The following is a 25,679-nucleotide window of genomic DNA, read 5'->3' as shown; positions in this document are numbered from 1 at the left end:
TCCATGTATGTGCTCCTGACGGTATGTAGCGAGGAGGAAGGTTCATGCTTGCCAAATCTGCTTTTTTGTATCAAACACCTGGAGGCTTTATTAAGTAGACTTCACTTGTATCTCTCTCTCTTTTTTTAATGTTTACTTTTGAGAGAGAGAGAGAGAGAGAGGCAGAATGCCAGCGAGGGAGGGGCAGAGAGCGAGGGAGACAGAATTCGAAGCAGGCTCTAGGCTCTGAGCTGTCAGCAGAGTCCACTGTGGGATCCGAACTCATGAACTGCAAGTTCATGACCTTAGCCGAAGTCAAACGCTTAACTGACTGAGCCACTCAGGTGCTCCATCTCTCTCTTCTTTTAATGTTTATTTTTTATCTTTTTTAACACTTTTTTTTTTACCTTTATTTATTTTTGAGAGACAGAGACAGAGCACAAGTGGGGGAGGGGCAGAGAGAGAAGGAGACACAGAATCCGAGGCAGGCTCCAGGCTCCGAGCTGTCAGCACAGAGCCTGATGCAGGGCTCGAACTCACAAACTGTGAGATTGTGACCTGTGCCGAAGTCAGAAGCTTAACCGACTGAGCCCCCCAGGCGCCCCTTTAATGTTTATTTTTGAGAGAGAGAGAGAGAGTGAGAGAGAGCATGAGCTGGGGAGGAGCAGAGAGAGACGGGGACAGAGGATCCAAAGCAGGCTCTGTGCTGACAGCCAAGAGCCTGAGGCGGGGCTCAAACTCATGAGCCGTGAGATCATGACCTGAGCCAAAGTTGGACACTTAACTGAATGAGCCACCCAAGAGCCTCTCCCTGCTTTTATACTGTTATCAACTATGGTTACCATGTTATATATTAGATCCTCACTTGTATCAAGATCACTTGTATTAGGTCCTCAACTGTACAAGACCCACTTCTATCTCTAAAATTGCCGGGGCTGTTATACGGCTACCTTTAGCAGGAGCTGGGGAAGTATTCTTAACTAGCCACATTATCATCTTCCTCATCCGAAGTGGCCTTCTGCTCATGAAGATACTGAAGATTTTGTCGTTTAATGACAAAATCATTAAATGACAAAATTCTCAATAGCAATTATGTTAAGTTTTTGAATTTTACTGATCGGGAAAAACACTCATAACGACATGTAACAAGCAGGACAGATTAATATGCACAACATAATCCCAATTTTGTTTAAAAAATATAATTTACATACATACATACATGCCCCACACATGGAAGTTCCCAAATGTTAATAGTTGGTAATATCTACAGAGTTTGCATCATGTCAAAGGGGTATTGATAAACAAAGTTTTTATCATACATTTTTTCCGAATTTTCTAAATTTTCTGTAATGAACTTGTATTATCTTTAAATAGGAAAAAAGATGCCATTTTAAAAAATACCCCATATACTCTAAAGGAAGACCAAGTCCAAAATATTTACACTTATTCAGTTTCATCTTCATTGTCAAAAGAAAGGAGGGAACTGTTCTTGATTTGCTTTTGTGAGTTCTTTTTAACGGAGTCCTGCTTATTTATTTGACCTTCATTTGCCTTTTTCTTTTTTGAGCTTGCTGTTAGACCTGAATATTTTTCATCTGAGGAACGCTTGACTGGTTTTCGATACATGATTCTTCCATCAGCCATAGCCGGTTCTTCATCTGCAGCAAAGACAAAGTTAAAGAACTTTCTTCTCTCATTTTGCCTTTATTTTGGAGAGTCAAATGGCAAGAAAAATCTCAGATGGTATTTAAAGATGTCCTGAGTCCATTCGATCTGGTTTTCTCCACTGCTTCTAGCTACATACCCACAAGATGGGCAGTCACTTAATAAAAACTCACTTCCTGTGAAGTATTCCATAACATTGCCAGTCCCCAATTAGTTATAATCTGGCTGTATTTTGAAGTGTTTTGAAAAGTGATTGTTTTGAACTCTAGCATTTTTCCTTAAAGCAATGTAATTAATATTTAGGAATAATGAAAAACATACCATGTAGCATACCGCAGTTCAGGCACTGATTAAATAAATACACCTCTGTTGACTAATTTGTAAACCTAACCACTTTTTTTTTTAAACAGGATGTTTTTATTTAAATTTGCACTTTATCCTTGTAACAACCCAATAAAGTAGGTACCATTATTGTCTCCATTTTACTGATGAGGGAACTGAGGCTGAGAGGTGAAATAACTTGTTCATGATCACACATCTGGTGAGTGTTACAGCTGAAGTTTGAACCTAGGACCGTCTCCTTCAAACATACCATACTATTACATAAGATAGTTTCGTATTTCAGGCTCCTTAAATTGTTAGAAAAAAAATCAGATTACTTCTAGACATACCTGCTTTGGCAGCCTTTATTTCTGCTTTAATTTTCATGACTTCTTCAGCTGACAAGTCTCCCTTTTTTAAAATCACCACTTGGGGCTGTTCATCTTCTTTGTCACTGTGATCACCATCTTCATCTGGGAGCTGAAGCTGGATTCTCTAGGGGAAAACACAAACACCACATGTAGACGTCTGACCTTGAACCAAATACAACCATGGTCTCCGTGAGACACCGTAATTACTAAGGGAGAAGGGTAACTTTATTGACAAAATGTATTTGGCAGTGAATTTCCAAGTAACTCTTAAGAGCCTAACCCTGCCACACAAGGGAAGAGATCCACCTGCCAGTTACCCTAAAGTGCCTGCCCACAGGGATTAATTTCCATCTCAGCAGGACCCCAGCTCACGGTTCCCAGTGTCAGGGGGCCTCTGCTTCAAGTACTGCCCACCCGGCCGACTCAGGGCAGTGCTGAACCACATCAATTCTGTCTGCTCTTCACCAACTGTTTTCACTTCCATCTCTTCTCAAAGTTAGACAAAAAATAATCAACGCTGAAGTACAGAAGGCAGCAAGTAAAAGGTGTTCTTCCACCTCTGATTATCTCTCCTCCCGTCTGACAGCTTCAGTCAGGTGGGAATCCTACAGCCATTTCCTAAGTGTATAAAAATATGGAAGTATGGAAAACATTCTGTATGCAAAAAGAAGACTGTACATACTATGGGACTTGATTTCTTTTCTTTATGAAATTTCCCAAACATAAAAGTACAGAGAATACCAACAGAAAACATGTACTCACTATACACATTACAAGTGGTAACCTTGGGTCAGTTGATTCGTTTTCAAAAAATGTCAGCTACCATAAAAGCCCCACTCCTCCAACTTCTTTTTTTTTTAAGTTTATTTGAGAGAGAGAGAGAGGGAGAGAAGGAGAGAGGGCTCACGCACGCGCACATGTGGGGTAGGGGGCAGAGAGGGAGAGAGAGAATCCCAAGCCGGCTCTGTACTGTCAGTGCAGAGCCTGACTCGGGGCTTGAACTCACGAACCGTGAGATCATAACCTGAACTGAAACCAAGAGTTGGATGCTTAACCAACTGAGCCGCTCAGGCACCCTGCACCCCAACTTTTTTACTCAAAAATAATCTTTGTATAGTACCTTGGAATTATGTGTTAATCTGAAATTCTGTATTTTAAAAACCACTGCCTAGTATGTAATTACATATATGGTCATCTCATGGTTTATTTGACCAGTACCCTGTACATAAAAATTTGGGTTGTTTCTAGTTTTTCCACTATGCACACACTTTTATTTACTTTTTCTACTAGGCACTTATTTTCGTTCAATTTTGTGAACTCCTGTGTAAGATAAATTCCTGGAAGTAGAGTTGCTGGGTTGAAAGGTATGTACATGCACCACACATTATTCAAATAACTTGTTACTGCACCTCTCACAGAGCCTTCCTTGTCTCCTAGACAAGGCAACGAAGCCCTACGGCATCTGGCCTAGAAACACAGCTTTCTCCTACACCACACTCATGGCCTCTGGACTCCAGCCGGGTTGGAGGATTTCAGACACATGTCCGTATTAATTCCTTTGCCTCCCCTATCTCTGAACCAGTTCCTAGTGCCTAGAAAGCCCCACTGCCCCTGATGCATACCTGCTCAAGCTGCCTTCTAGACTTAGATTCTTTAGAAGTACTTTCCTGATCTCACCTTGTCTTCCTTCTCACACTGTGCATAGCTCATAGGGTGCATGTACCATACTGAGTTGCCAATATTTTTCTATCTGGTTCTGCCAGGTGAGTTCCTTTGAGGTACTAGAGGCACCAAGCCTCTAGAGGCTCAGAGCCTGGCAAACAGCAGGGGCTCAAGAAGTATTTGTTGATCTATTCATGAATGACTAATAGGATGAAAAATGATGAACCTGAAAGCCCTGGCCGGCAAGTTACAGGCAAATTCGCTCATTTTGTCTACATCCCAAATCTGCTCGATCACTTCACAAGTGCATTCTCTTTAATAATATCCATGTTGGTTCACTGATTATTCATTAGTTTTGCATTATTTTTTTTTCTGAAAGTTTCCAATAAATGATCACAAACGAGTGGGTAATTAGTACTAAAGTTTTTTAATGTTTATTTATTTTTGAGAGAGAGAGAGAGACGGAGCACGAGCAGGGGAGGGGCAGAGAGAGAGGGAGACCTAGAATCTGAAGCAGACTCCACGCTCTGAGCACAGAGCCCGATGTGGGGCTCAAACTCATGAACTGTGAGATCATGACCTGAGCCCAAGTCAGATGCTTAACCAACTGAGCCACCCAGGAGCCCCAGTAAGTATTTTTAACCAAGGAAATGGGACAGTGAAATAAAATAAATCCTGGGGTGCCTGGCTGCTTCAACAGGTGGAGTATGTGACTCTTAATCTTGAGGTTGTGAGTTCAAGTCCCACAATGGGTGCAGAGGTTACTCAGAAATAAAATCTTTAAAAAAATTCCTGGTGTTTATTAGATTGAGAATCATTAATTCTGACTCTTCTCTTTTTGTTTACATGACTGGCTGGAAAATAGAGAAATGGTTAAAGAAACAGTGGTTGTTCAAAGCCACTCCTGAATTAACTCTCAAGAAGGTGAATAAGGTAATTTAACTTGACTATATAATGATTTCCCATGAAACTCTTCTTTTTGTTAACTAGATTACTAGAATTACTAGATTACTAGATTGACTAGATGACTAGTTTGATGATTATATTGCCAACCTGATTAAGAGTGCAGTTGGTTTCTCAAACACAGAAACATAGGGGTATTTGTCTGTGGAAAAGTCTCTTGCATAAGTTTAAGTCACTGATATGAGTTGGAAAGTACCACCCGCACCCCAGGTTCTCCTAAAACAGCATTCCCAGCTAGAATCTTCAGGGTGTTAACCACACACACATGATCATCACAAGGACTTCAAACAAACTATAAAATTAGGTTTCATAGTCTCCTCATTGATGAATCCATATCTCTTTTCTGAACTCTCATCCTTTGTGTCATCATCACCGTTTTTGGTCCTGGGGATCCGTCACTCCCTGATCAAATTCTCGCTAACCCAAAATGGCTCCTTGTTGCCAAATGAATAGTCCATATGGCTTTCTCTCCAACCGGTTCCTCAATCACACAGTCCATGCTTTACCATCTTTTTTTTTTTTTTTTTTAAAGATTTACTTTTAAGTAATCTCTACACCCAACACGGGGCTCGAACCTACAACCCTGAGATCAAGAGTCGCATGCTCCACTGACTGAGACAGCCAGATGCCCCGCTCACTCACCGTCTTTACACCTTTATCCCCCCTTCCTTCCATCTCTACCTGCTGACCTACCCATGCTCAAGATTCAATCTAAGTATCCCTTCCTCTTGAAGCCTTGCCTGATGATAAGCACAGTCAATAGAACTGGTCACCTACTATTTGGTCTATTCATGAATGGCACTGTGCCAGGTGCTAGGAAAATACAGAAAGATTAAGATACTAACTCAGAGAGTTTGATTTAGTGGTGACAATCACAGGAAAGCAAGTAGTTGCAATGCAAAAAGATGAATATCACAGGTATGGACAAAGTGAACAGAGGAAAAGTATTTGTAGGAGCTTGGAAGAGGTTCACAGAGGTGGTGACCTGTGAAGGCAGAGACGAAGCAGCGAAGAAGGTTTTAAAAGAATATGGTATTTTGGAGATACATCTCTTTGTTCTTTCATTTTCTTTCACAATGGCTGGACTTAGCATATTCTCATTGGATTGAGTAATTTCACACAAGTCAATCTTGTTTCCTTTACTAAACTCTAAGTGACTCTAGGGGCGGGTATTAGCGAAAGTGCTAGACACAGAATGCTAAGTAAATTCTTTATTTCTCCACACATCCCCTAAGCATAATAGTCTCTTCCTACTGAAAGAGATAGCGTGAACCAGTTAGGGCTGAAGCCTGGGAGGGCTCAGAAGTTGACTCCCACTGATCCCTATCCTTAAAACTATAGAGGGGCTGCTCTTACCTAAAGCTCCTCTTCTACTTAGATCCAAAATATTCTTAAACATACTTTTGGTGGGGAGGAGGAGGAGGGAGGTGTGGTTGTTAAACAATAAAGCATAACAATAGATCCAGGGCATTCTTCCAAAGATCCAGACTCCAGGTCTAGGACATCAGGTCATTTGATCGAGCGGCCTTCAGTAACTTTATCTGGAAAACGAGACTACGCTACCACCCATCCTGCTAACTACAGGTTTTGGGATAAGCAAGTAAGAGAGAGAAAAGTGATCTTTCTTAACCATCTACCAAGGACGAGGCGCTTTACCTGGGTCCAGTCATTTTCAAGAATACAACAGCACTACGAAAAACGACAAGTATCTTCCTGGGTATAAGAGGCTGTAGTAGTTTGAAGAGGACCAGCCTGGGGACTGAAGCCCACCCAGATTAGGGGCTGGGCGCAGGTGAGGGGAGGGACCCGTCACTGCCAGACAGGCCTTCAAGTCCAGGCAGAAGCCGGAAGTAGCGGGAGGGCAGCGTTTCTCCGGTAACGCAACTGCCCTGGGCTCACCTTGGTCTCCACGGTGGGCCCTTCTTTGTAGCCGACCCTCTCTTTGAAGCGGGCCAGGAACGCCGGCTCGGCTGGCCGCACGTACGAAACCTGGTTCCGCTTGCTCATGGCTGTCCCGGGAAAAGACAGGTTCCCTGGGCCCGCTTCAGAGTGTACATTGGTTAGGGCGCCTGCTCGTGACGTCACGCAGTCCCCGCCCCCTGACCGGAGGCCGGGCAACATGGCAGCCCCCTTGCTGGCGTCAACGTCCGACCGGAGCGCCAAATTCAAATTTGCGGCCATCTTGAGCGTTCGGAATCCCGGCGCGCTGCGCGGCTGGAGGTGGGGGTATCCGCTGCATTGGTCTTGGGATCGAGGCGTGAGGGCGCCATGGCGCCCGGCTGCAAAAGTAAGTAAGGAGCTCCGGCTTCGTGACCCTGTCTCCGCCCCCAAGTGCAACTGTGCAGGACGGCAAGCCCCAGCCGCCCGCAGGGTTCCTGGCTGGGCGTGAAGGGCAGAAGCGGACCTAGCGTCGCGGGGCGTTTGGGACCTCTCTCGGACCCTCAGTCAAAACGCGGCTCGAACAGCTATCTTCCCTTGTCTCTGTGTATTGGGCCCACGCCACAAGCCAGGCACAGTTCTAGGCGCTTGGGCTGAGCAGGGAACCGGAGAGCCCTCCAGGAGCTTGACGTCCAGCGACCTGCTGGTTCTTCCTTCCCGTTCTCGGTTCTGTCGTTTCGTCGCTGTCCTATTCCCGTGTCCCGACCGGGGCTGTCTCTAAGTATCCTTGCCTGAGGTCGGCCCAGGCTCTCACCACCTTCTGCGTGTTTCCACGTTACTGACTGTCCTGAATGGGAGAACTTTTCATGCTCCAAGCACGTCTTTGCCTTCTGGAGGGCCTGCTGTACAATTTCAGATAAGCACAGGATGTCTTTCTATTATCACAAATTCCTATATTCTTCTCAAGGGGACCCGTTCCGTTTCTTCCTTTTTCCTTTGGAGAGGAGCACTGCCGATTTTGATAAACCCTCCAGTTTTCACTAATTTCTTCGTCCTTTGGCGTTCTCGTGTACGTGCCCCATGTCTTACATTGCCTAATCCTTTAAGGATTAGATTTTGAGCTAATTCGATGGATCTTGGTGAGTGGTATCAATGGTAATGAGGAGAGGCCGATTTAGAAGATTGAAGAAACTGAATTTCTGGTCGTTGGTGAGACTTCCAACAACATTAACGCTTGCAGCTGTCAGTTGTAATTGTTTTCTGATGGATTTGTTTTCGTTAACTTTTTAGGTCATCACAGTGTGCTCTCTTTTTCCATCTGAAATGTTTCTCTTGTCATTTTCAGTATTCAGGGAATGTCAGCGCGCACATTGGTTCATTTGTGGAGTGAAATGTTCAGTGTGCGTTCTGCACAACCATGGTATTCTGTAAATCTGGACTCACACGAGAGAGTTGATAATCTGTGATAAAGTTAGAGCATCTGTTTACATAATGGAAAGTGACATCTGTGTGTCACTGTCTATGAAAGGACTCTGACCTATCTGTAAGTGATGGGAACAAGGGTATTCACAGCTCTCTTGTGTGAAAATGGTGATTTCCATGGGAAACGCTTCTGTTCCTTGAAGTCTCTTAACAACGTCAAGGTTGAGGACATCCCAAGTGCTGCTTGCATTCCCAGCAGTCCAGAGATCTGGAGCAGGACTTGGGGAACTCAGGCAGTGCTCTCCACCACTTTTCCTTTTGCCAAAGCTACACAGGGACTATTTCTTTGCTGCCAACTCTTGGAGAAGCTGCGAAGGAAGGGCAGGTGGGGAACTGGGCAATCTGGTGCATTTCCCACTTCACAGATCTTCATCTGCTTGAGGGGATATAGCTGCAAAGGGTAGTTTCCAGAACAGTTGTTCTGTGTGAATATTTACTTTGAGCTTCTGTGCTATGAAATTAAGAATAGAAATAAGCAGAATAGGAAGAATAGAAATTAAGGTTTTTTTTTTTTTTTAACTAATGTCCTAGTATTTATTTATTCAAAGCTTATTGAGTGTTCACAGTGTGTCAGGCAATGCTCTAGATAATGCTTTACAGTTCATTTGGAAGAGAAAGAGAGTAAACTAATATATATTTTGATGACTGTAAGTCTCTTGAGGGAAAACAGGCCCAAGAAGGGGAGTTAGAGTGATAGATAATTGGGTGGGTGTGTATGGAGATAAGCTGTATTTCCCATAATTCAAGGTCATGGAATACTTGACCCATACTTGAGTAAATACTTGAGTAAATCCCCAAAGTCAATACTTGAGAAGACAATACTTGAGTAAATCCCCCCCAAAATGTTACAGGCAGAAGGTACAATGCGTGTAAAGGTCCCAAAGGGTGGCATGTTCTAGAAATAACAAGAAATCTAGTTTGGTTGTACTGGAGCAAGGAGTGTAATAGGAAATGAGTTGTGGAGGTGGTGACGGGGGAGGCAGGGGCCCTAGATCATGTCCGGTCCTGTAGGCTGTTTTAAGAACTTTGCCTACTCCGACTGAGATGGACAACCACTGCAGAGTTTTGTATTTTTGTTTTTACTTTTTTTGTTTTTAATTTTTTTTCTTAACGTTTATTTATTTTTGAGACAGAGAGAGACAGAGCATGAACGGGGGAGGGTCAGAGAGAGAGGGAGACACAGAATCCGAAACAGGCTCCAGGCTCTGAGCTGTCAGCACAGAGCCCGACGCGGGGCTCGAACTCACGGACTGTGAGATCATGACCTGAGCCGAAGTCGGACGCTTAACCGACTGAGCCCCCAGGCGCCCCTGTTTTTACTTTTTTTTAATGTTGTATTTATTTTTGAGGGAGAGAGAGAGAGAGTGGAGGAGGGGCAGAGAGAGAGGGAGACACAGAATCTGAAGCAACTTCCAGGCTCTGAGCTGTCAACACAAAGCCCGACACGGGGCTCAAGCCCACAAAATGTGAGATCATGACCTGAGCCCGTGGGATGCTCAACCGATGGAGACACCCAGGCGCCCCTAAAAAATAACTTTTAGAGGCGCTTGGGTGGCTCTGTCAGTTAGGTGTTTGACTTCGGCTTAGGTCATGATCTCATGGTTTGTGGGTTCGAGCCCCCCGTCAGGCTCTGTGCCGACAGCTCAGAACCTGGAGTGTGCTTCGTATTCTGTGTTTCCCTTTCTCTCTCCTCTTCCCCAACTCATCCTGTCTCTCTCTCAAAATAAATAAACATTAAAAAAAAAAAAAAGACATCCATAAGAATAGCAGCTTTAAAAAAAAAGAAAAAATAATAAAAAATAACTTTTAATTTTGCTACAATTTATGGAAAAATTGTGAGAGTAGTACAAAGAAATCTTGCATAATATTCTTTACCCATAGTGACCACTTTCCATTTTGCCACATCTGCTTTATCATTCTTTCTCCCTCCTCTCTTACCCTCCCAATTGTGTGTGTGTGTGTGTGTGTGTGTGTGTGTATACATATTTTTTATGAGCCATTTGAGAGTAAAATGGGGACATGATATACCTTTACCAGTGAGCAAATATGTATACTTATCAGTGAGTGATTTCTAAAAACAGGTATATTCTGTTGACTAATCACATTGCAGTTATCAAGAAAGTTTACATTGATATAGCACTCTTGTCTAATCCACAGTCCATATCTTACTTTTATCCATTGTCCAATAATCTACTTTCATAGTTTTTCTCTAGAACCAGATCCTTCATTGCATTTAGTACTGATGTCTGACTTTTTTTTTTTTAACAGTTTGAGTTGTAAGTCAGATACAATACAATCCGCACATATAAAGTGTAAAACGGTTTTTAGTATATTCACAGATGATGTGGAACTATCAGCATCGTCCATTAGGACATTTTGGTCACCTCAAAGAAATCTCATACCTTCAGTCCTCACCCTTCCCACCTCCTTATCCCCCTACCCCCAGCCCTAAGTAACATCTACTCTTTTCTTCATTATTCAGAGTGGCGTATTGAAATCTCCAGCTGTTATTGTTGAATTCTCTATTTCTCCCTACTCTTCTGTCAGTTTTCACTTTGTGTATTTTGGTGATCTGATATTAGGTGAATATATGTTTGTATTTGTATTATCCTGAGGGATTGACCTTTGTATCATTATAAAATGTCCCTCTTTAAAATTTTTTTTTTTAATGTCTTGTTTTTGAGAGAGAGACAGAGTGCGAGCAGGGAGGGGCAGAGAGAGAGGGAGACAGAATCTGAAGCAGGCTGCAGGCTCTGAGATGTCAGCACAGAGCCCCACGCGGGGCTGGAACTCACGAACCGCGAGATCATGGCCTGAGCTGAAAAGTCAGATGCTTAACCAACTGAGCCACCCTGCTGCCCCTATAAAATGTCCCTCTTTATCTCATTTGTCTTTTTCTCAACATTTGTTGTTGTTTTGTCCAATTTTGGTTTAGGTGAGATACCGTTTTTAATTCTTTTACTTTCAGTGTATTTTTATCTTTGAATCTAAAGTGTGTTTGCTGTAGATAGTATATAGTTGGAGCATGTTTTCATTAGTCTGACAGTCTCTGCCTTTTAACTGGGCTATTTAATCCATTGGCATGTTATTGATACAGTTGGATTTACATCTGCCATTTTACTTCTTGTTTTCTACGCATCTCACATCTTTTATGTTCCTCTGTTCTTCCTTTACTGCTTTTTTTTTTTTAAGCTTTTTAAAAGTTTAAATGCATATCCTAACATTCTAATTAATTTAAGGTAGGCTTCATGCCCAATGTGGAGCCCAATGCAGGCCTTGAACTCACCACCGTGAGATCAAGTACTGAGTGAGGATCAAGAGTTGGATGTTTAACTGACTGCGCCCCCCAGGTGCTCCTAACATGCAAATTTTATCAGAATTAGCTTTGGGTTTATACTAGCTTAATTCCAATGATATAAACCTTACTCCTATGTAGTTCTGTTCCCTCTCACCCCCCCTTTTTTTGATATTGACGTGGATATGTCAGGTAGGCAGTTAGATGTGAGAATCTGGTGCTCAAGAGAGTGGTCCAGGGAGAAGGTTTAAATTTGGGACTCGTCAACATACACTTAGCATTTAGAACTGTGACCCAAGAACCGTGAGATCATGACGTGAACTGAAACCAGGAGTGGGACACTTAACCAACTGAGCCACCCAGGCTCCCCGCCTTTACCATCTCTTGAAAGATGGGTCTGCTAGCAGCGAATTCTCTCTGAGATGCCTTCTGGCCTCCATCGGTTATGTTGAGACGTCAGCTGGTAATGTAACTGGGTTCGCTTGTAAGTAACAAGTTGTTTTTCTCTTGCTGCTTTCAAGATTTTCTTCTTCTCTTTGGCCTTCACCATTTTTACGATAATGTGTCTGTTTGTGGATCACTGTGTTTATCCTGTTTGGAATTCATTGAACCTCCTGGAGGTATATGTTGTTTTTTCAATGAGTTTGAGAAGTCTTGGGCTTTAAAATACTTTGAAAAATTTTCCCCGCTATTTAGCTTTTCTCTCCTTCTGGTACTCCATGTTGGTGTGCTGAATGGTGTCCCACATTTTTCTGAGGCTTGCTTCACTTTCCTTCATCTGTTTGTTCTTTGGCTTGTATAATCTCTGTTGATCTGTCTTTGAGTTTGCTTATTTTTTCTTCTTATATTTTCTTCTTCTTCTTATATTTTCTCACTAGAGAAAACTCTAGTGAGTTTTTATTTCAGTTATTGTACTTTTTGGACTTCAGAGTTTCAGTTTTTCAGAATAATTTCTATTGCTATTCTCTATTTGATGGGGCATTGTCATCATTCCTTTAACCCTTTAATTATGATTTTCTTCAGTAATGTGAACATGTTTATAATGGTGACTTTGAGGTCTCCCAACATGTAGATGCTGTCATAGGCAATTTCTCTTGCCAGCTTTTTTTTTCTTTTTTGTTTTTCATAGTTTATGGGTCATCCTTTCCTGTTTCTTTGAATGCCTTGTCATTTTTTTTTTTTTTTTTTTTTTGGATACTTAACATCTTAGATAATAAATTTATAGCAACTTTGGATACACGCCCTCTGGGGGTGGTTATTTGCCTGTTTGTTTAATAACTGGCTGGATTGCTTTAGTGACATTTGTTTCCCTCCCAACGTTAAGCTTTTGATGTTGCTCCTCAGAGAAGTCCAGCTTTGGGTACGCCCACAGTCACCCTGATGACTTTTGGTGGTTTTGGTGGGGATCTCTCTCTCTTTCCCTGACCACATGTAGCTCTTAAACTTCAGGAATACCAGCTGATTGCCCTGTTGTTTTCCAACAATGCCTGGAATATTGCCTTATAAATCAGTCCAATTAGATTCTTGCCCTTTTGAAGGAAAAGTTTCTGAGGTCTGTGTTTGGTATTTGTTCTCATCCCGGTAAAGCCGCTTCCAGCTGTCTTAGGTCCCAGTTCTCACCTGCAAATTAATAGGCCTGCAAGTTTTGTTTGAATATTGAATCTCCTCCTAATTGCTTCTCCCCACAACCTTCACTGTTCTTGAGTGTGCCATTGGGCTTGAACTTCTCCTTGCTTTGTTGGAAATGAAGTCAGCTTCTTTGGAACTATCTCTTTGTGGTCTGTCTCTCCTCTGAGGCAAAATGTCTCATCCTAGGCTCTGGAGCTGGGGGTGAGAACAACAACAGTGTTCTTTCAGAGTGACACCTCTGGTCTAGTTGCTGAGTGTTTGTTGGGAATGGGAGGGTGTGTGTGTGTGTGTGTGTGTGTGTGTGTGTGCGCGCGCGCGTGTGTGCGGGCCCACCCAGCAGCCTGGGGTCCTCTTGACTTGCCTCTCCTAGTGGAGAAACACTGTCTCACCAGCCAGAATAAGGGTCGTCAGGGCCCCAGTGTTCTCAGCACACTATGTCCAAGGTAGAGCCTCGTTCCACAAGTGGAGGCTGGGTGGAAGAAGGGAACCCCCACCTCTCAGTCATACTTACCTAGGATTTAGCCTTAGCAGCTGGCTGGAGGCTGGATGAGAAATTGGTAACCTGCTCCTGGGAAGAAAGCCCTCCAAGTAGGAACTGAGTGGGGGGAGGAGGATCCCTGTGTTCTTAGCTGCAAAGTCTGGAGTGGAGACTCCCAACTTGTTGAGCTGGGAGGGAGGGAGCCATCTTGGTTCAATAGATGCTCACTTCTCTTGTGAAATTTCCAGTGATGTTGACTAGATGTTTTTTCATTTGCTGTTTGCCTTTATGGCTGTTTCTAGAGGCTTTAAGTGGCTTTTATTTTTTTATCTTACCAGTTTCACTGGACAGTGGGTCAGTATAGTTCCTCTTGCAGTCATGCTGGAAGTTGATCTCTGGCTTCTTTTTTAGCAGAATAATTCTCCCTGCTAGGTTGAAAATAGGTGGCAATTGGGAGAATGAGAGAGTGAGAGAAAGACAAACAGAGACACTGTTGTAATAGCTCAAATAGGTGATGTTGCTGGCTTGATTTCATGGTGGTCATAGCAGTGGATTTAACCAGAAGTTGTAGGATTCTTGATGAATTTTGAAGGTAGAGCCAAAGATTGGCTAACAGGTTGGATATGAAGCGTGAGAAAGAAAGGGGTGAGGGATAACTCCAGGGTTTTCGGCCTGAGCAACTGAAAGATGGAGTTGTCATTAATCAAGGTGGAGAAGCATGTTTGGGGTAGGGGTGGGGATGATCAGAAATTCAGTTTTGGACATTTTAAATTTGAGACATTGCCAATTGGTCCTCCAGCTGGAGATGTCAGGTTGGCAGTTGGATGTGAGAGTCTGTTGCTCAAAAGAGTGGTCCAGGGAGAAGGTTTACATTTGGGACTCATCGACACATACTTAGCATTTAGAACCATGAGCCTGGATGTCCTCACCAATGGAGTGGATGTGGAAAGAAGAGAAGGAAGATTGAAGAGAAGGAAGATTGAGACCTAAGCCCTAGAATGCCTCACTGTCAAAAGGTCAAGGAGCCAAGGAGACTGAGGAGTGTTAGCAATAGAAGAGTAGGGTAGATAAGAATTGGATTTTTAGGGGCACCTGGGTGGCTCAGTTGGTTAAGCAGCCAGTTCTTTTTTTTTTTTTTTTTAATTTTTAATGTTTATTTTTGAGAGAGAAAGAAAGAGAGACAGTGTGAGTGGGGGAGGGGAAGAGAGAGAGGGAGACACAGAATCTGAAGCAGCTCTAGTCTCTGAGCTGTCAGCGCAGAGCCCGATAAGGGGCTCAAACGCACAGACCGAGAGATCATGACCTGAGCCGAAGTTGGACGCTTAACCAACTGAGCTACCCACGTGCCCTTTAAGTGGCCAATTCTTGATTTCAGCTCAGGTCATGATTTCGGGGTTCGTAAGTTCGAGCCCTGTGCTGACAGCACAGAGCCTGCTTGGGATTCTCTCTCCCTCTTTCTTTGCACCTCCCCCACTCATGTGCACCCCCCTCAAAATAAATATTTTTTTAAAAGGATGGGATTTTACATTGCAATTTTTTAAAGTCTATTTATTTATTTTGGGAGAGAGAACGTGAGTGGGGGCAGGGAATGTGAACAGAGAGAGAGAATTCCAACCAGGGTCCATGCTCAGTGCCAAGCCCCATGCAGGGCTCGATCCTACGACCCTGGGATCATGACCTGAGCCAAAATCGAGAGTCCATCACCCAAACAACTGAGCCACCCAGGTGCCCCTATATTGCAATTTTAAATGCCTGTAATAACTTCTTGTTTGTTTTTCTAGCTGAGTTACGCAATGTGACAAACTGTCAGTCTAACCAACCAAGGTAAGAAAAAAATCTTGTCACTGAGACCAAAAGAATTAGGGATGTAATATATTTTTTTTAAGTTTATTTTATTTTTGAGAGAAGGTGGGGGGGGGAGCATGTGAGAAGGGGAGGGGAGAAAGAGAGAGAGAGAGGGAGAGGGAGAGAGAGAGAATCCCAAGCAGGCTCTGTGCTGTCAGTGAGGAGCCTGATGTGGGGCTCCATCCCACGAACTGTGAGATCATAACCTGAGCCGAAATCAACAATCAGTCACTCGGGTACCCCACCCATGCGGATGTAGTATTCTTAGAACATTTAACAAAGTAAGGGATACTTGTTTCAGCATAAAGCTCAGTTCTTAGCTACCTGGAAAGCTGGAAACATCACACTTCTTCCCCAACTCTCCCCCCATCCTCTTACCTTCCAGGCTAAAAGATGGAATCAGTAACATAATTCTCCCTTGGGGTGACTATTTTATTATGGCTGTTAAGAGGGAAATCAGAGACAAGCAATGCTTAGAGCTCCGTGGAATCAACTTCCTTTGAGTTGATTTCACGTAAAAGCTTGTGATGATGAGTATCGTGAAGCAAATCAGTAAAGGGTGTGAGTCACGTGCGACACTTCTAGAAGAGGTGAATGTAAGTGAATAGGTTGGGGGCTTTGTTGGGGAATCTCAGTATGGAAACATTACAGGCAGTATGGGACTCAGATCCTTTTTTAGTTTTCTCCAGTAAACTTAGGCTGGTACATTTCTTGTCTTTAGTAATGAAGGTGATGCCATCAAAGTTTTTGTGCGAATTCGTCCACCTACAGAAGGTTCTGGATCAGCTGATGGAGAGCAAAACTTATGTTTGTCTGTGCTCTCCTCTACCACTCTCCGGCTGCACTCCAACCCTGAGCCCAAGACCTTCACATTTGATCACGTTGCAGACATGCACACCACTCAGGTAATGATAATTTTGGAAACTTCACTTTCCTTTTGGATAAGATTCTATGATTTGTGAGGATTTCATTTCTGGTCTCTTTAGTTTGATAGATCTCAGATAAGGAAGCTCAAACATTAGATATTTTAGATGTAATCGATTTTAAAATATTTTAAATTTAATTTTATTAGGTTTTTTTTCCTTCATCAAACTTTGTACCAGAATAATCAGCCTGCTTTACTTTTCTCTCACCATCCAGTGATGGGGGTTAGTGGAGGTGTATTTTTCAGAGCCAGTTGGGTGATTGATAATAAGTATGGTTCAGCTTCCTAGTTTAGGGAGAGTATCTCAGTTGTGGCCGCTGTAACAGAAATCTCAAAAACAGGGGGGCTTAAACAGCAAACATTTATTTCTCACTGTTCTGGGGATGGGAATTCTAAGATCCAGGCCAGGAGATCTAGTGTCTGGTAAGGACCTGCTTGCTGGCTTTTAGACAGCTGCCTTTTCACTGTGGAGAGAGAGAAAAAGCAATTCTCTTGTGTCTCTTCTTAGAAGGGTACTACTCGCCTCACTAGTGCTCCACCCTCATGGTCTGATTACCTCCCCAAAGCCCCAAGTCCAAATACCATGGGGAATGAGGGTTTCAACCCAGGAACTTTGGGGAACTTTGGGGAAGACACGTTCAGTCCATAGCAGAGAGTAACAGGTTTAAGATTACTATGATGTCAGTAACTGGTTTTCTAATTCAGGACAGTTTAGTTAAGATCTAGTCAGCACCATCCATTAGAACTTTCCGTAATGAGGGAAATGTTCTATATCTGCACTGTCCATTACAGTAGCCCCTAGCCATATGTGGCTATTTAAGTTTGAATGTATTAAGATTGAATAAAATTTAAAATTTAGGGGGCGCCTGGTGGCTCAGTGGATTAGGCATCTAGCTCTTGATTTGGGTTCAGGTCATGATCTCACAGTTGGTGAGTTCGAGCCCTTCATGGGGCCCCATGCTGACAGTGCAGAACCTGCTTGGGATTCTCTCTCTCTCCTTCTCTCTCTCTCTCAAAATAAATAAATAAACTTAAAAAAATAAAAAAAATTTAAAAATTTATTTTCTCAGATATGCTAGTGCATGTGGCTGTTGAGCACTTGAAATGTGGCTAGTGCGTCTAAGGACTTGACTTTTAAGTTTTATTTAATTTTAATTAATTTGAATTTAATAGCCACATATGGCTAGTGACTAGTGTATTAGACATCACAGATCTTGATTATTCCTTTATACACATGGATGTTTTTAGTGAGACATTTGGATCCTTGGATTTTTTTTCATCTAGGACATGGCTGGTCAATGGAAATACAAAGTTATTCACCTATATAATTTTAAATTTTCTAGTAGTCATGTTGAAAAAAAGTAAAAAAACAGGCAGACTCACTCTTCCTTCCTTCCTTCCTTCCTTCCTTCCTTCCTCCCTCTCTCCCTTCCTCCCTCCCTCCTTCCTTCCTTCCTTCCTTTTGGAGGGACTGGAGGAGAGAGAGAATCTTAAGCAGGCTCTGTGCCCAGCATGGAGCCTGATGCAGGGCTCGATCTCACAACTGTGGGATCATGACCTGAGCTGAAATTAGGAGTTGGATGCTTAACTGGCTGAGCCGCCCAGGTGCCCCAGACTTAATTTTAATCCTATATTTTATTTAACCCAGTATATCCAAAATATCTTTTCAACATGTTCTCAATATAAAGCAAATTATTAATGAGGTATTTTCCATTCTTTTTATTCATGCTCAGTCTTCTAAACCTGGTGTATATTTTATACTTATAATAAGTCTCAAGTTGGAGTAGCCATGTTTCAGGTGCTCAGTAGTTACATGTGGCTCATGGCTACTGTATTAGTGCAGGTTTAAGAATTCTTGCACTGTTGATAAGATTGCATCTACTTATGTGTGTAAAAATGAAAGCAAAAAATCAGGTATTGATTATTTAGTACAAACTTGTGGGAAAAGCACTGAAGAACACACAGGGCCATGTATCAGATGCTAATACCCATATAATATTTGTACGTAACGTGCCGACAAAATTCTGTATGGATTCTAGATGTTTTAAATCTAGCGTTGTATAGGGGGTTAGTAGACGTAATTATGTTTAATGTTTTATCATCTTAGATGTTTTAGCTTTTTTTCAATACTGGATACAATTTTTATTTTATCACAAGTGTTGTAAAGTCTAAGCACACTGTTTTTATTGTTATGTTTTAGAATGTAATTTAGGAATGTGGTTCATTTTTATGAAATGTTAACATATTTGGTGCTTACATTTGTAGGAATCCGTGTTCTCGACTGTGGCCAAGGGCATTGTGGAGTCTTGCATGAGCGGGTATAATGGCACCATCTTTGCATAGTAAGTTGCCGACTCTGTCCTTACACAAGGGTGCAGTAGTGAGCGCTTCTGTTCATTTCTTATGGCCACACCGTGAATTACTACAAACTTAGTGGCTTGAAACAACACAAATGTATTGTCTTTCAGTCCTGTAAGTCCAAGTCTGACATGAGTCTTGCTGTCTCACTAAAATAAATAAGCTAAAATAAGTAAGTGTCCAGGGCTGTGTTCCTTTCTGGAGGCTCTAGGGAGAATTCCATTCATTTCCTTGCCTCTTCCAGCTTTTAGAGGCCACTCATATTACTTGGCTCCAGGCCCCTTTATTTTCAAAGCCAGCAACATGCAACCTTCCAACTCTGCTTCCTTAATTGCATGTCCCTCTGACTACAGCTGGGACAGGTTCTCTAATTCATGTAATTAGACTGGACTCACCTGGATAATGAGGGTGGTGGGGATTAAACGCTACCTTGTGGAGAAAAGAGTATTTATATTATTTGAAATTCTTTTCTGAGGAAGATTTGTCTCTTCTCCCCCATTTTTTAAATTATACTTTGGGTTATAATCCAATACCTTATTTTTATCTTGTTGCTCATGTTGTCCTAGATTGGCCATTGGGAGCTGTTTGAGGCTGGTTTCTGTGTCCTTTTGCTTGAGCACTTCCTTTATGACAATACAAGCTGTTCCTGGCTCATCTGTATTTTCCCTGTCCTAGGGCTAGAATCAGCCATTTCGACAAGGAGCCCTGGTTCCTTTTATTGGAGAATGGTATTCAGAAACCAGGATGTGGGCACTAGGTGTGTTTGTTGCTACTGGAGTGTCATTGCTTCTAGGCCTTCTCAGTAGACAGCTAGGTAATATATGTATACATACTTAGTCGTGTATGTGGACATACCTGTAATTGTATCTGTATCTATCCGTTTGCATATATATATATTAAGTTAAACATGAGTTCATGCTTATGTCTCTGACTCTAATCCAGGAGGTTAGAATCCATATGGGTTCATTCTAACCTTCCTTCTTTGTTTATCTGTAACTTCCCTTGCTGGCATTGAGAAACCTGGCTGCCACTTTCTATCATCCCTTTACTGATTCGTTCAGCCCCAGTATACATGTAAAGTACTTTCAGAATTGTTATTCTGTATCCCTGTGAGAAACAAATTTACACAGTACAATGTTTATGTACAGTTCATTTTCTTTTTAAAAAAAAATTTTTTTTTTAAGTTTATTTATTTTGAGAGACAGAGCAGAGGAGGGGCAGAGAGAGAGGGAGAGAGAGAATCCCAGGCAGGCTCCGTGCTGTCAGTGCGGAGCCTGACGTGGGGCTCGAACTCACGAACTACGAGATCATGATCTGAGCCAAAACCACGAGTCGGATGCTTAACCGACTGAGCCACTCAGGCACCCCTCTTTTTTTTTTTTTTTTAAAGCCTTAATAATTTCCAGTCAAAACCTTTTCTAAAGTTACTTAGGTCAGCTCCTTTGCTGCCCACTGACTTTGGTGTAATGTCACACACTTGTGATGTAGTTATGTGCATTCCATTCTGGGACCGCTGACATCCTAGTTGATGTGTTTTGCTTGTTTTTTAGTTTGCATGCTTTAAAGTTCACCCTTTGTGATATACAGCTGTATCGTGTTTTGATAAATGTAGAGAGCCATGTATTTACTACCCCGGCACTGAAAATGACTGTTTCTGGGATGTCTGGGTGGCTCAGTCGGTTAAGCGTCTGACTTCAGCTCATGTCATCATCTCGTGGTGATCTCATAGTTCATGGGTTCAAGCCTCGTGTCAGGCTCTGTACTGACAGCTCAGAGCCTGCAGCCTGCTTCAGATTCTGTGTCTCCCTCTCTCTCTGCCCCTCCCCTGCTCACTCTCTGTCTGTCTGTCTCTCTCTCAAAAATAAACATTAAAAAAATTAAAAAAAATTCTTTTTAAACATTTATTCATTTTTGAGAGACAGAGAGTAACAAAGCATGAGTGGCGAAGGGACAGAGAGAGAGAGGGAGAGAGAGGGAGATACAGAATCAGAAGCAGGCTCCAGGCTCTGAGCTGTCATCACAGAGCTTGATGTGGGGATTGAACCCATGGACTGCAAGATCATGACCTGAGCTGAAGTCGGATGCCCAACTGACTGAGCCACCCAGGTGCCCCCCCCCCCATTTTTTTTGAAAAGGACCATTTCTTCACCTTAAAAGTTTCCCCTGTTTGTCCCCCTTGTAGTCAGCCACTCCCCCTTCCCTCAACCCCTGACATCCAGGGTACACGAATACATTTTCTGTTCCTATAGTTCTGCCTTTTCCAGAGTGTCATATGAATGGAACCACACAATATGTAGCCTTTTGGATCTGGCTTCCTTCTTTTATTAAAAATGCCTATAGGATTTGCCTGTGTTGTTGCAGGCATAAATAACTTTTTTTTATTTCTCAGTAGTTTTTTTTTTAACTGTATGGATTTATCATCATTTGTTTATCCATTTCCCTGTGAAAGGATGTCTTAGTTGCTTCCAGTTTTTAGTGATTATGAATATATTGCTACAAACGTTTGAATGTTGGTTTTTGTGTGAACATAAGTTTTCAAATCATTTGAGTAAATACCTAGGCATGCAACTGCTGGGTCATATGGCAAGTCTATGATTAACCTTATGAGAAACTTGCCAAATTGTTTTCTATATGTATATTTAAAGTGAGTCATGATCCTCAACTTTCTAAATTTTGGCAGCCTTAAAATATTGCTATAGATTTAATGTGGAATGTAAGATGGAGTCCAGAAGGCACTGTCACCTTGGCATTTGTACAAAGTGAATTTTAGTATCATTTCAGATTTATAGGATATATAGATTAATGGGCATATATTTGTAGTGTATTATTATTTTTTTTAGCAGTAGACTTTCAAATTGTATTTAGAACTAGAGCTTTTTAATAGAATGTAGTGAATTATTTGATACATTTGATACATTTGATACAGTTGAGCGTCCAACTTCAGCTCAGGTCATGGTCTCGCGGTTTGTGGGTTTGAGCCCCATGTCGGGCTCTGTGCTGACAGCTGAGAGCCTGGAGCCTGCTTCAGATTCTGCGTCTCCCTTTCTGTCTGCTCCTGCCCCTGCCCCTGCCCTACCCACACTCTTTCTCAAAAATAAATAAACATTAAAAATTTTTTTTAAATATATTTGGGCAGCTAATGCTTTTTGTGCATGTGCCCTTGGTTTATAATTGTGTCAAAACACAAGAAAATAAAAAACACATTAAGAAGTATGAACTTTAGGCTCATATGCACATATATACTAACTTGAAAGTTTGCCTTTGCTTTTCATGCTTACTTTTCAGCTGTGTTCAGGAGAGCTGAGTGTTTTCTCTTGAGCAGTAAGGCAGAGGCCTATTTTCTCATTTGTCTTAAGAGAATATTTTTTTTTCCCCACAGAGTATTTTGAGTGGTAAAGTTAAAAAATGAATTGGAAATAGAGCCACAATTGCCAGAGACTGTGTTATCTTTAGAACTGTTATCTTTAAATACCTTACAGTTCTACTAATTATGTTTAATTTGTGGCATATTCATTAATAATTTAACCAAAATTTCTTTTGGTAGAAGAAGGTAGAAATGAGAAACACTTGGAGAGAAATGAGTGAAAGTTGGATGCTTAACTGACTGAGCCACCCAGGTGTCCCCTGTTTTTTCTTTTTTTTAATTTCTTTTTTTTAATCTTTTGGGGACATTTAACCAAAAAGCCGATTCAGATTTTTTCTTTAATATTTGGGCTGTGAATCCAAACTAAAGACATTTGACGTCCTGATTGACATCTATCTTTAACATAAACGTTTTTAGTTTTAGTTTTTGTTACTCTTGTTTCTTGGGGTAACGGAGGAGACGTGACACTACGCACAAAAATCAGGCCTGTACCATAAGGGTTTTTGAAATTGCTTTGTTTTTAAATGAAGACATTTAAGTATCTTTAAAGGCATAATTTAGGAAAGGAATTGCTAAATTGTTAGAACAGAAAAAGTTGAAAACAAAATTCCAGTTGGTTCTGGTTAAATAAATGATACATTCATGGAATACAATGTAGGTATTAAAAATAATGAAGTAGATCTCTATTTACTACATAGAAAAATATCTGAGATAAAATTAAAGGACAAAACAGATCACAGAGCAGTATTTCAGTTTTGTAAATAAAAAGTAAATGAGGGGCGCCTAGGTGGCTCAGTCTGTTAAGTGTCTGACTCTTGACTTTGGCTCAGCTCATGATCCCAGGGTCATGGGTTTGAGCCCTGTGTTGGGCACCTTGCTGAGCATGGAGCCTGCTTGAGATTCTCTCTCTCTCTCTCTCTCTCTCTCTCTCTCTCTCCCCCCTCTCTCTCTCCCCTCCCCTCTCTCTCTCTCCGCCCTCTCTCTCCCCCCCCTCTCTCCCTCTCTCTCTCTCCCCCCTCTCTCTCTCTCCCCCCCTCTCTCCCTCTCCTCTCCCTCTCCCTCTCCCTCTCCCTCTCCCTCTCCCTCTCCCCCTCTGCCCCTGTCCCCAGCTCCTGCATTCTAGCTCCCTTAAAAAAAAAAAAAAATTAAACAAAAACTCTGATGGCTATGTTTGTATAATCCTGAAGAATTACCAGAAAATTAACAGTGTAGCTCTTGGTGGTAGAATAGGAGAGAAAAAAAATGAATCATTCACTTTTTACCTAATATAATTTTTTTAAAAAGTAAGCTCAGCACCTAATGTGGGGCTTAAACTTAACTACCCTGAGATCAAGAGTTGCATGCTCTACTGACTGAGCCAGCCAAGCGTCTCTACCTAATATAATTTAAAAAAAGGGGCGCCTGGGTGGCGCAGTTGGTTGAGCGTCCGACTTCAGCTCAGGTCACGATCTCACGATCCGTGAGTTCGAGCCCCGCGTCGGGCTCTGCGCTGATGGCTCAGAGCCTGGAGCCTGTTTCCGATTCTGTGTCTCCCTCTCTTTCTGCCCCTCCCCCGTTCATGCTCTGCCTCTCTCTGTCCCAAAAATAAATAAACGTTGAAAAAAAAAATTAAAAAAAGAAGGAAAATAAGATCTTTGCGGGGAAAATTTTTTTAATGTTTATTTATTTATTTTGAGAGAGAGAGAGAGAGCACGCACGCACATGCATGGGAGAGGGGCAGAGAAGAAGGATCCCAGCAGTCTTCACGATGTCAGGGCAGAGCCCCATGCGGAGCTGTATCCTGCAAACCATGAGATCATGACCTGAGCCGAAATCAAGAGTCAGACGCTCAATCAACCGAGCCACCCAGTCACCCGATGTTTGTGGAGAAAATTTATCTATTAGTAGACCTTATTAAAGTAGGAGGGTAGTCTTTTAAGTTTTGTGTGGAAAAATAACATATAAAACATTTGTTTTTACAGTGGACAGACTGGCTCAGGGAAAACATTTACGATGATGGGTAAGTGAATTAAAATTTATTATTTGCTGGCTTAATCTACTCTGCAATGACAGCACCTAGGCACCAAGTACATTTTGGGGGAAGTCATACTTTCTATATACTATGTTGACCTCATAAAATTAGAGATATTTCCCAGGCTTATGTCACATTGGGAGTTCCATGATAACAAAGTCCACGTTTGCATCTGTGTTCCGTCTGTGCTTAGCACAGAGTAGGTGCTTAATAAACAGTTTTTGAATTGGGTTTAATGACTTTTTATATACTTATAAATCTGTAAAATTACCACCCAGACCAAGACTCCTAATCAGTCACTACTTTACCCCCTTCCCCTGAAGTATCTATAACTCTGACCTCTATCATCATTAGTTTTGCTTGTTTTTAAACATCTACAGATGAGAGTACTGTATGCGCTCTTTTGTGTCTGGCTTCTTCCTCTCAGCAGTAAGTTTCTAAGAGTCGCTCATGTTGTTGCATGTAGTGCTAGTTTGTTCCATTGCTGTATCCCGTTCCTGTATCCCGTTCCTGTATAATGTGTTATTGTATGAATATGCCACATTTTCCATTTTAGTGTTGATAGACATTTGGATTGTCTCCAGTTTTAGACCATATGAATAATGCTGCTATGCCACTTTATCTTGTATGTGTCTTTTCAAGTTCATTTCTGTTGGGTACATTTCTAGGAGTGGAATTGCTGGATCATAGTTACGTGTGTATCAGCTTTAGTATTTATATGGCCCTGATAGATATGGAAATTCTAGGGCCTCCACGTCCTTGTCTATACTTGGTATTGTCAGTTTTTAAAGTTTTAGCCTTTCTGGAGTATTTGTAGTATTATCTCATTGTGTTTTTGTTTGCAATTCCCTGATGTCTGTTGACAACTGAGTATCTTTCATATGTTTATTGGACATTTGAATATCCTTTCCGTAAAATGCCCCTTCAAGCTTTTTTCCCATTTAAAAAATTGGCTTATCCCTTTCCTACTCATTTGTGGGGATTTTTATAAAATAGGTTAGCCCTTTGTGTACAACATAACAGATTTTTCTTTAGTTTTTTCATTTGTCTTTTGATTTAAGGTTTTTCCCTCTGCCAAAGTTTTTAATTTTTTTTTTGGTGGTTGAATTTCGGTGGTTGTTGTTTTTTAATGGTTACTGAATTGTGAGTTATAGTAAGAAAGAGAATTACGGAGTGAAATGAGAAGGAACCACAGACTCTCTGGGAGAAGAATCTTCCAGGCTGTAGGCTCTGAGTTGGGAACTTGCTCAAGAGTGTTCAAACATCAAGAAGACCCATGGGCTAGAGGGGAGTTTTCCAGACCAAGGGGTTGTAGGGAGGGACGTTGGAGTTATACTCTGAGGCCAGCTCATGTGGGACCTGGCTGGGATTTTGTATTTTGTGAGTGCGATGTGAAGTCATTGGAGGTTTTTTGTTTTGTTTTGTTTTTTAAAGAACTACATGATATGATACA

The 25,679-nt window shown here is 41.8% G+C and overlaps 2 protein-coding genes across 7 annotated transcripts in view; one reads left to right on the top strand and one right to left on the bottom strand.

Annotated features, from left to right (window-relative positions):
* Nucleotides 1–1,162: 1,162 nt before the first annotated feature.
* On the bottom strand, nucleotides 1,163–7,046 carry KIAA1143 (KIAA1143 ortholog). 2 transcript variants are annotated; one of them, XM_015065549.3, is made up of 3 exons: nucleotides 6,861–7,043; nucleotides 2,316–2,460; nucleotides 1,163–1,637 (listed from the first exon to the last, which is right to left on the bottom strand). In XM_015065549.3, the coding sequence occupies exons 1-3, from the start codon at nucleotides 6,966–6,968 to the stop codon at nucleotides 1,423–1,425; spliced, it is 468 nt and encodes a 155-aa protein (XP_014921035.1). In that variant the 5' UTR covers nucleotides 6,969–7,043; the 3' UTR covers nucleotides 1,163–1,422. The 2 variants fall into 2 exon arrangements, with proteins under 2 accessions (XP_014921035.1, XP_026894304.1); XM_027038503.2 differs by having other exon boundaries at nucleotides 1,421–1,681; nucleotides 6,861–7,046.
* Nucleotides 7,047–7,133: 87 nt separating this feature from the next.
* Nucleotides 7,134–25,679, top strand: part of KIF15 (kinesin family member 15) — a 77,390-nt gene continuing 58,844 nt past the window's right edge. For all 5 annotated transcript variants that reach the window (XR_008297178.1, XR_003413732.2, XM_027038500.2 and 2 more), the window contains exons 1-5: nucleotides 7,134–7,248; nucleotides 15,505–15,547; nucleotides 16,290–16,473; nucleotides 18,759–18,835; nucleotides 24,177–24,214. Coding sequence is in view for 3 of the 5 variants with exons in the window: in XM_027038500.2 (XP_026894301.1) it covers nucleotides 7,230–7,248; nucleotides 15,505–15,547; nucleotides 16,290–16,473; nucleotides 18,759–18,835; nucleotides 24,177–24,214 (361 nt within the window). In the remaining 2 variants the exon portion in view is untranslated. The remainder of the gene's footprint in view (nucleotides 7,249–15,504; nucleotides 15,548–16,289; nucleotides 16,474–18,758; nucleotides 18,836–24,176; nucleotides 24,215–25,679) is intronic.

This window comes from Acinonyx jubatus, chromosome A2, assembly GCF_027475565.1.
Source record: "Acinonyx jubatus isolate Ajub_Pintada_27869175 chromosome A2, VMU_Ajub_asm_v1.0, whole genome shotgun sequence".
NCBI classification, from domain to species: Eukaryota; Metazoa; Chordata; class Mammalia; order Carnivora; family Felidae; genus Acinonyx; species Acinonyx jubatus.
The sequence above is the reverse complement of the archived record's forward strand: the minus strand, read 5'-3'. Positions and strand labels throughout refer to the sequence as shown.

Bases quoted from the DNA above. Each gene is read 5' to 3' on its own strand.
- KIAA1143 (XM_015065549.3), bottom strand. From the start codon at position 6,968: ATGAGCAAGCGGAACCAGGTTTCGTACGTGCGGCCAGCCGAGCCGGCG. The intron at 2,461-6,860 runs GTGAGCCCAGGG...GTTTTCCCCTAG, and splicing joins GGCCCACCGTGGAGACCAAG to AGAATCCAGCTTCAGCTCCC. The intron at 1,638-2,315 runs GTATGTCTAGAA...TCTTTGCTGCAG, and splicing joins AATAAAGGCTGCCAAAGCAG to ATGAAGAACCGGCTATGGCT.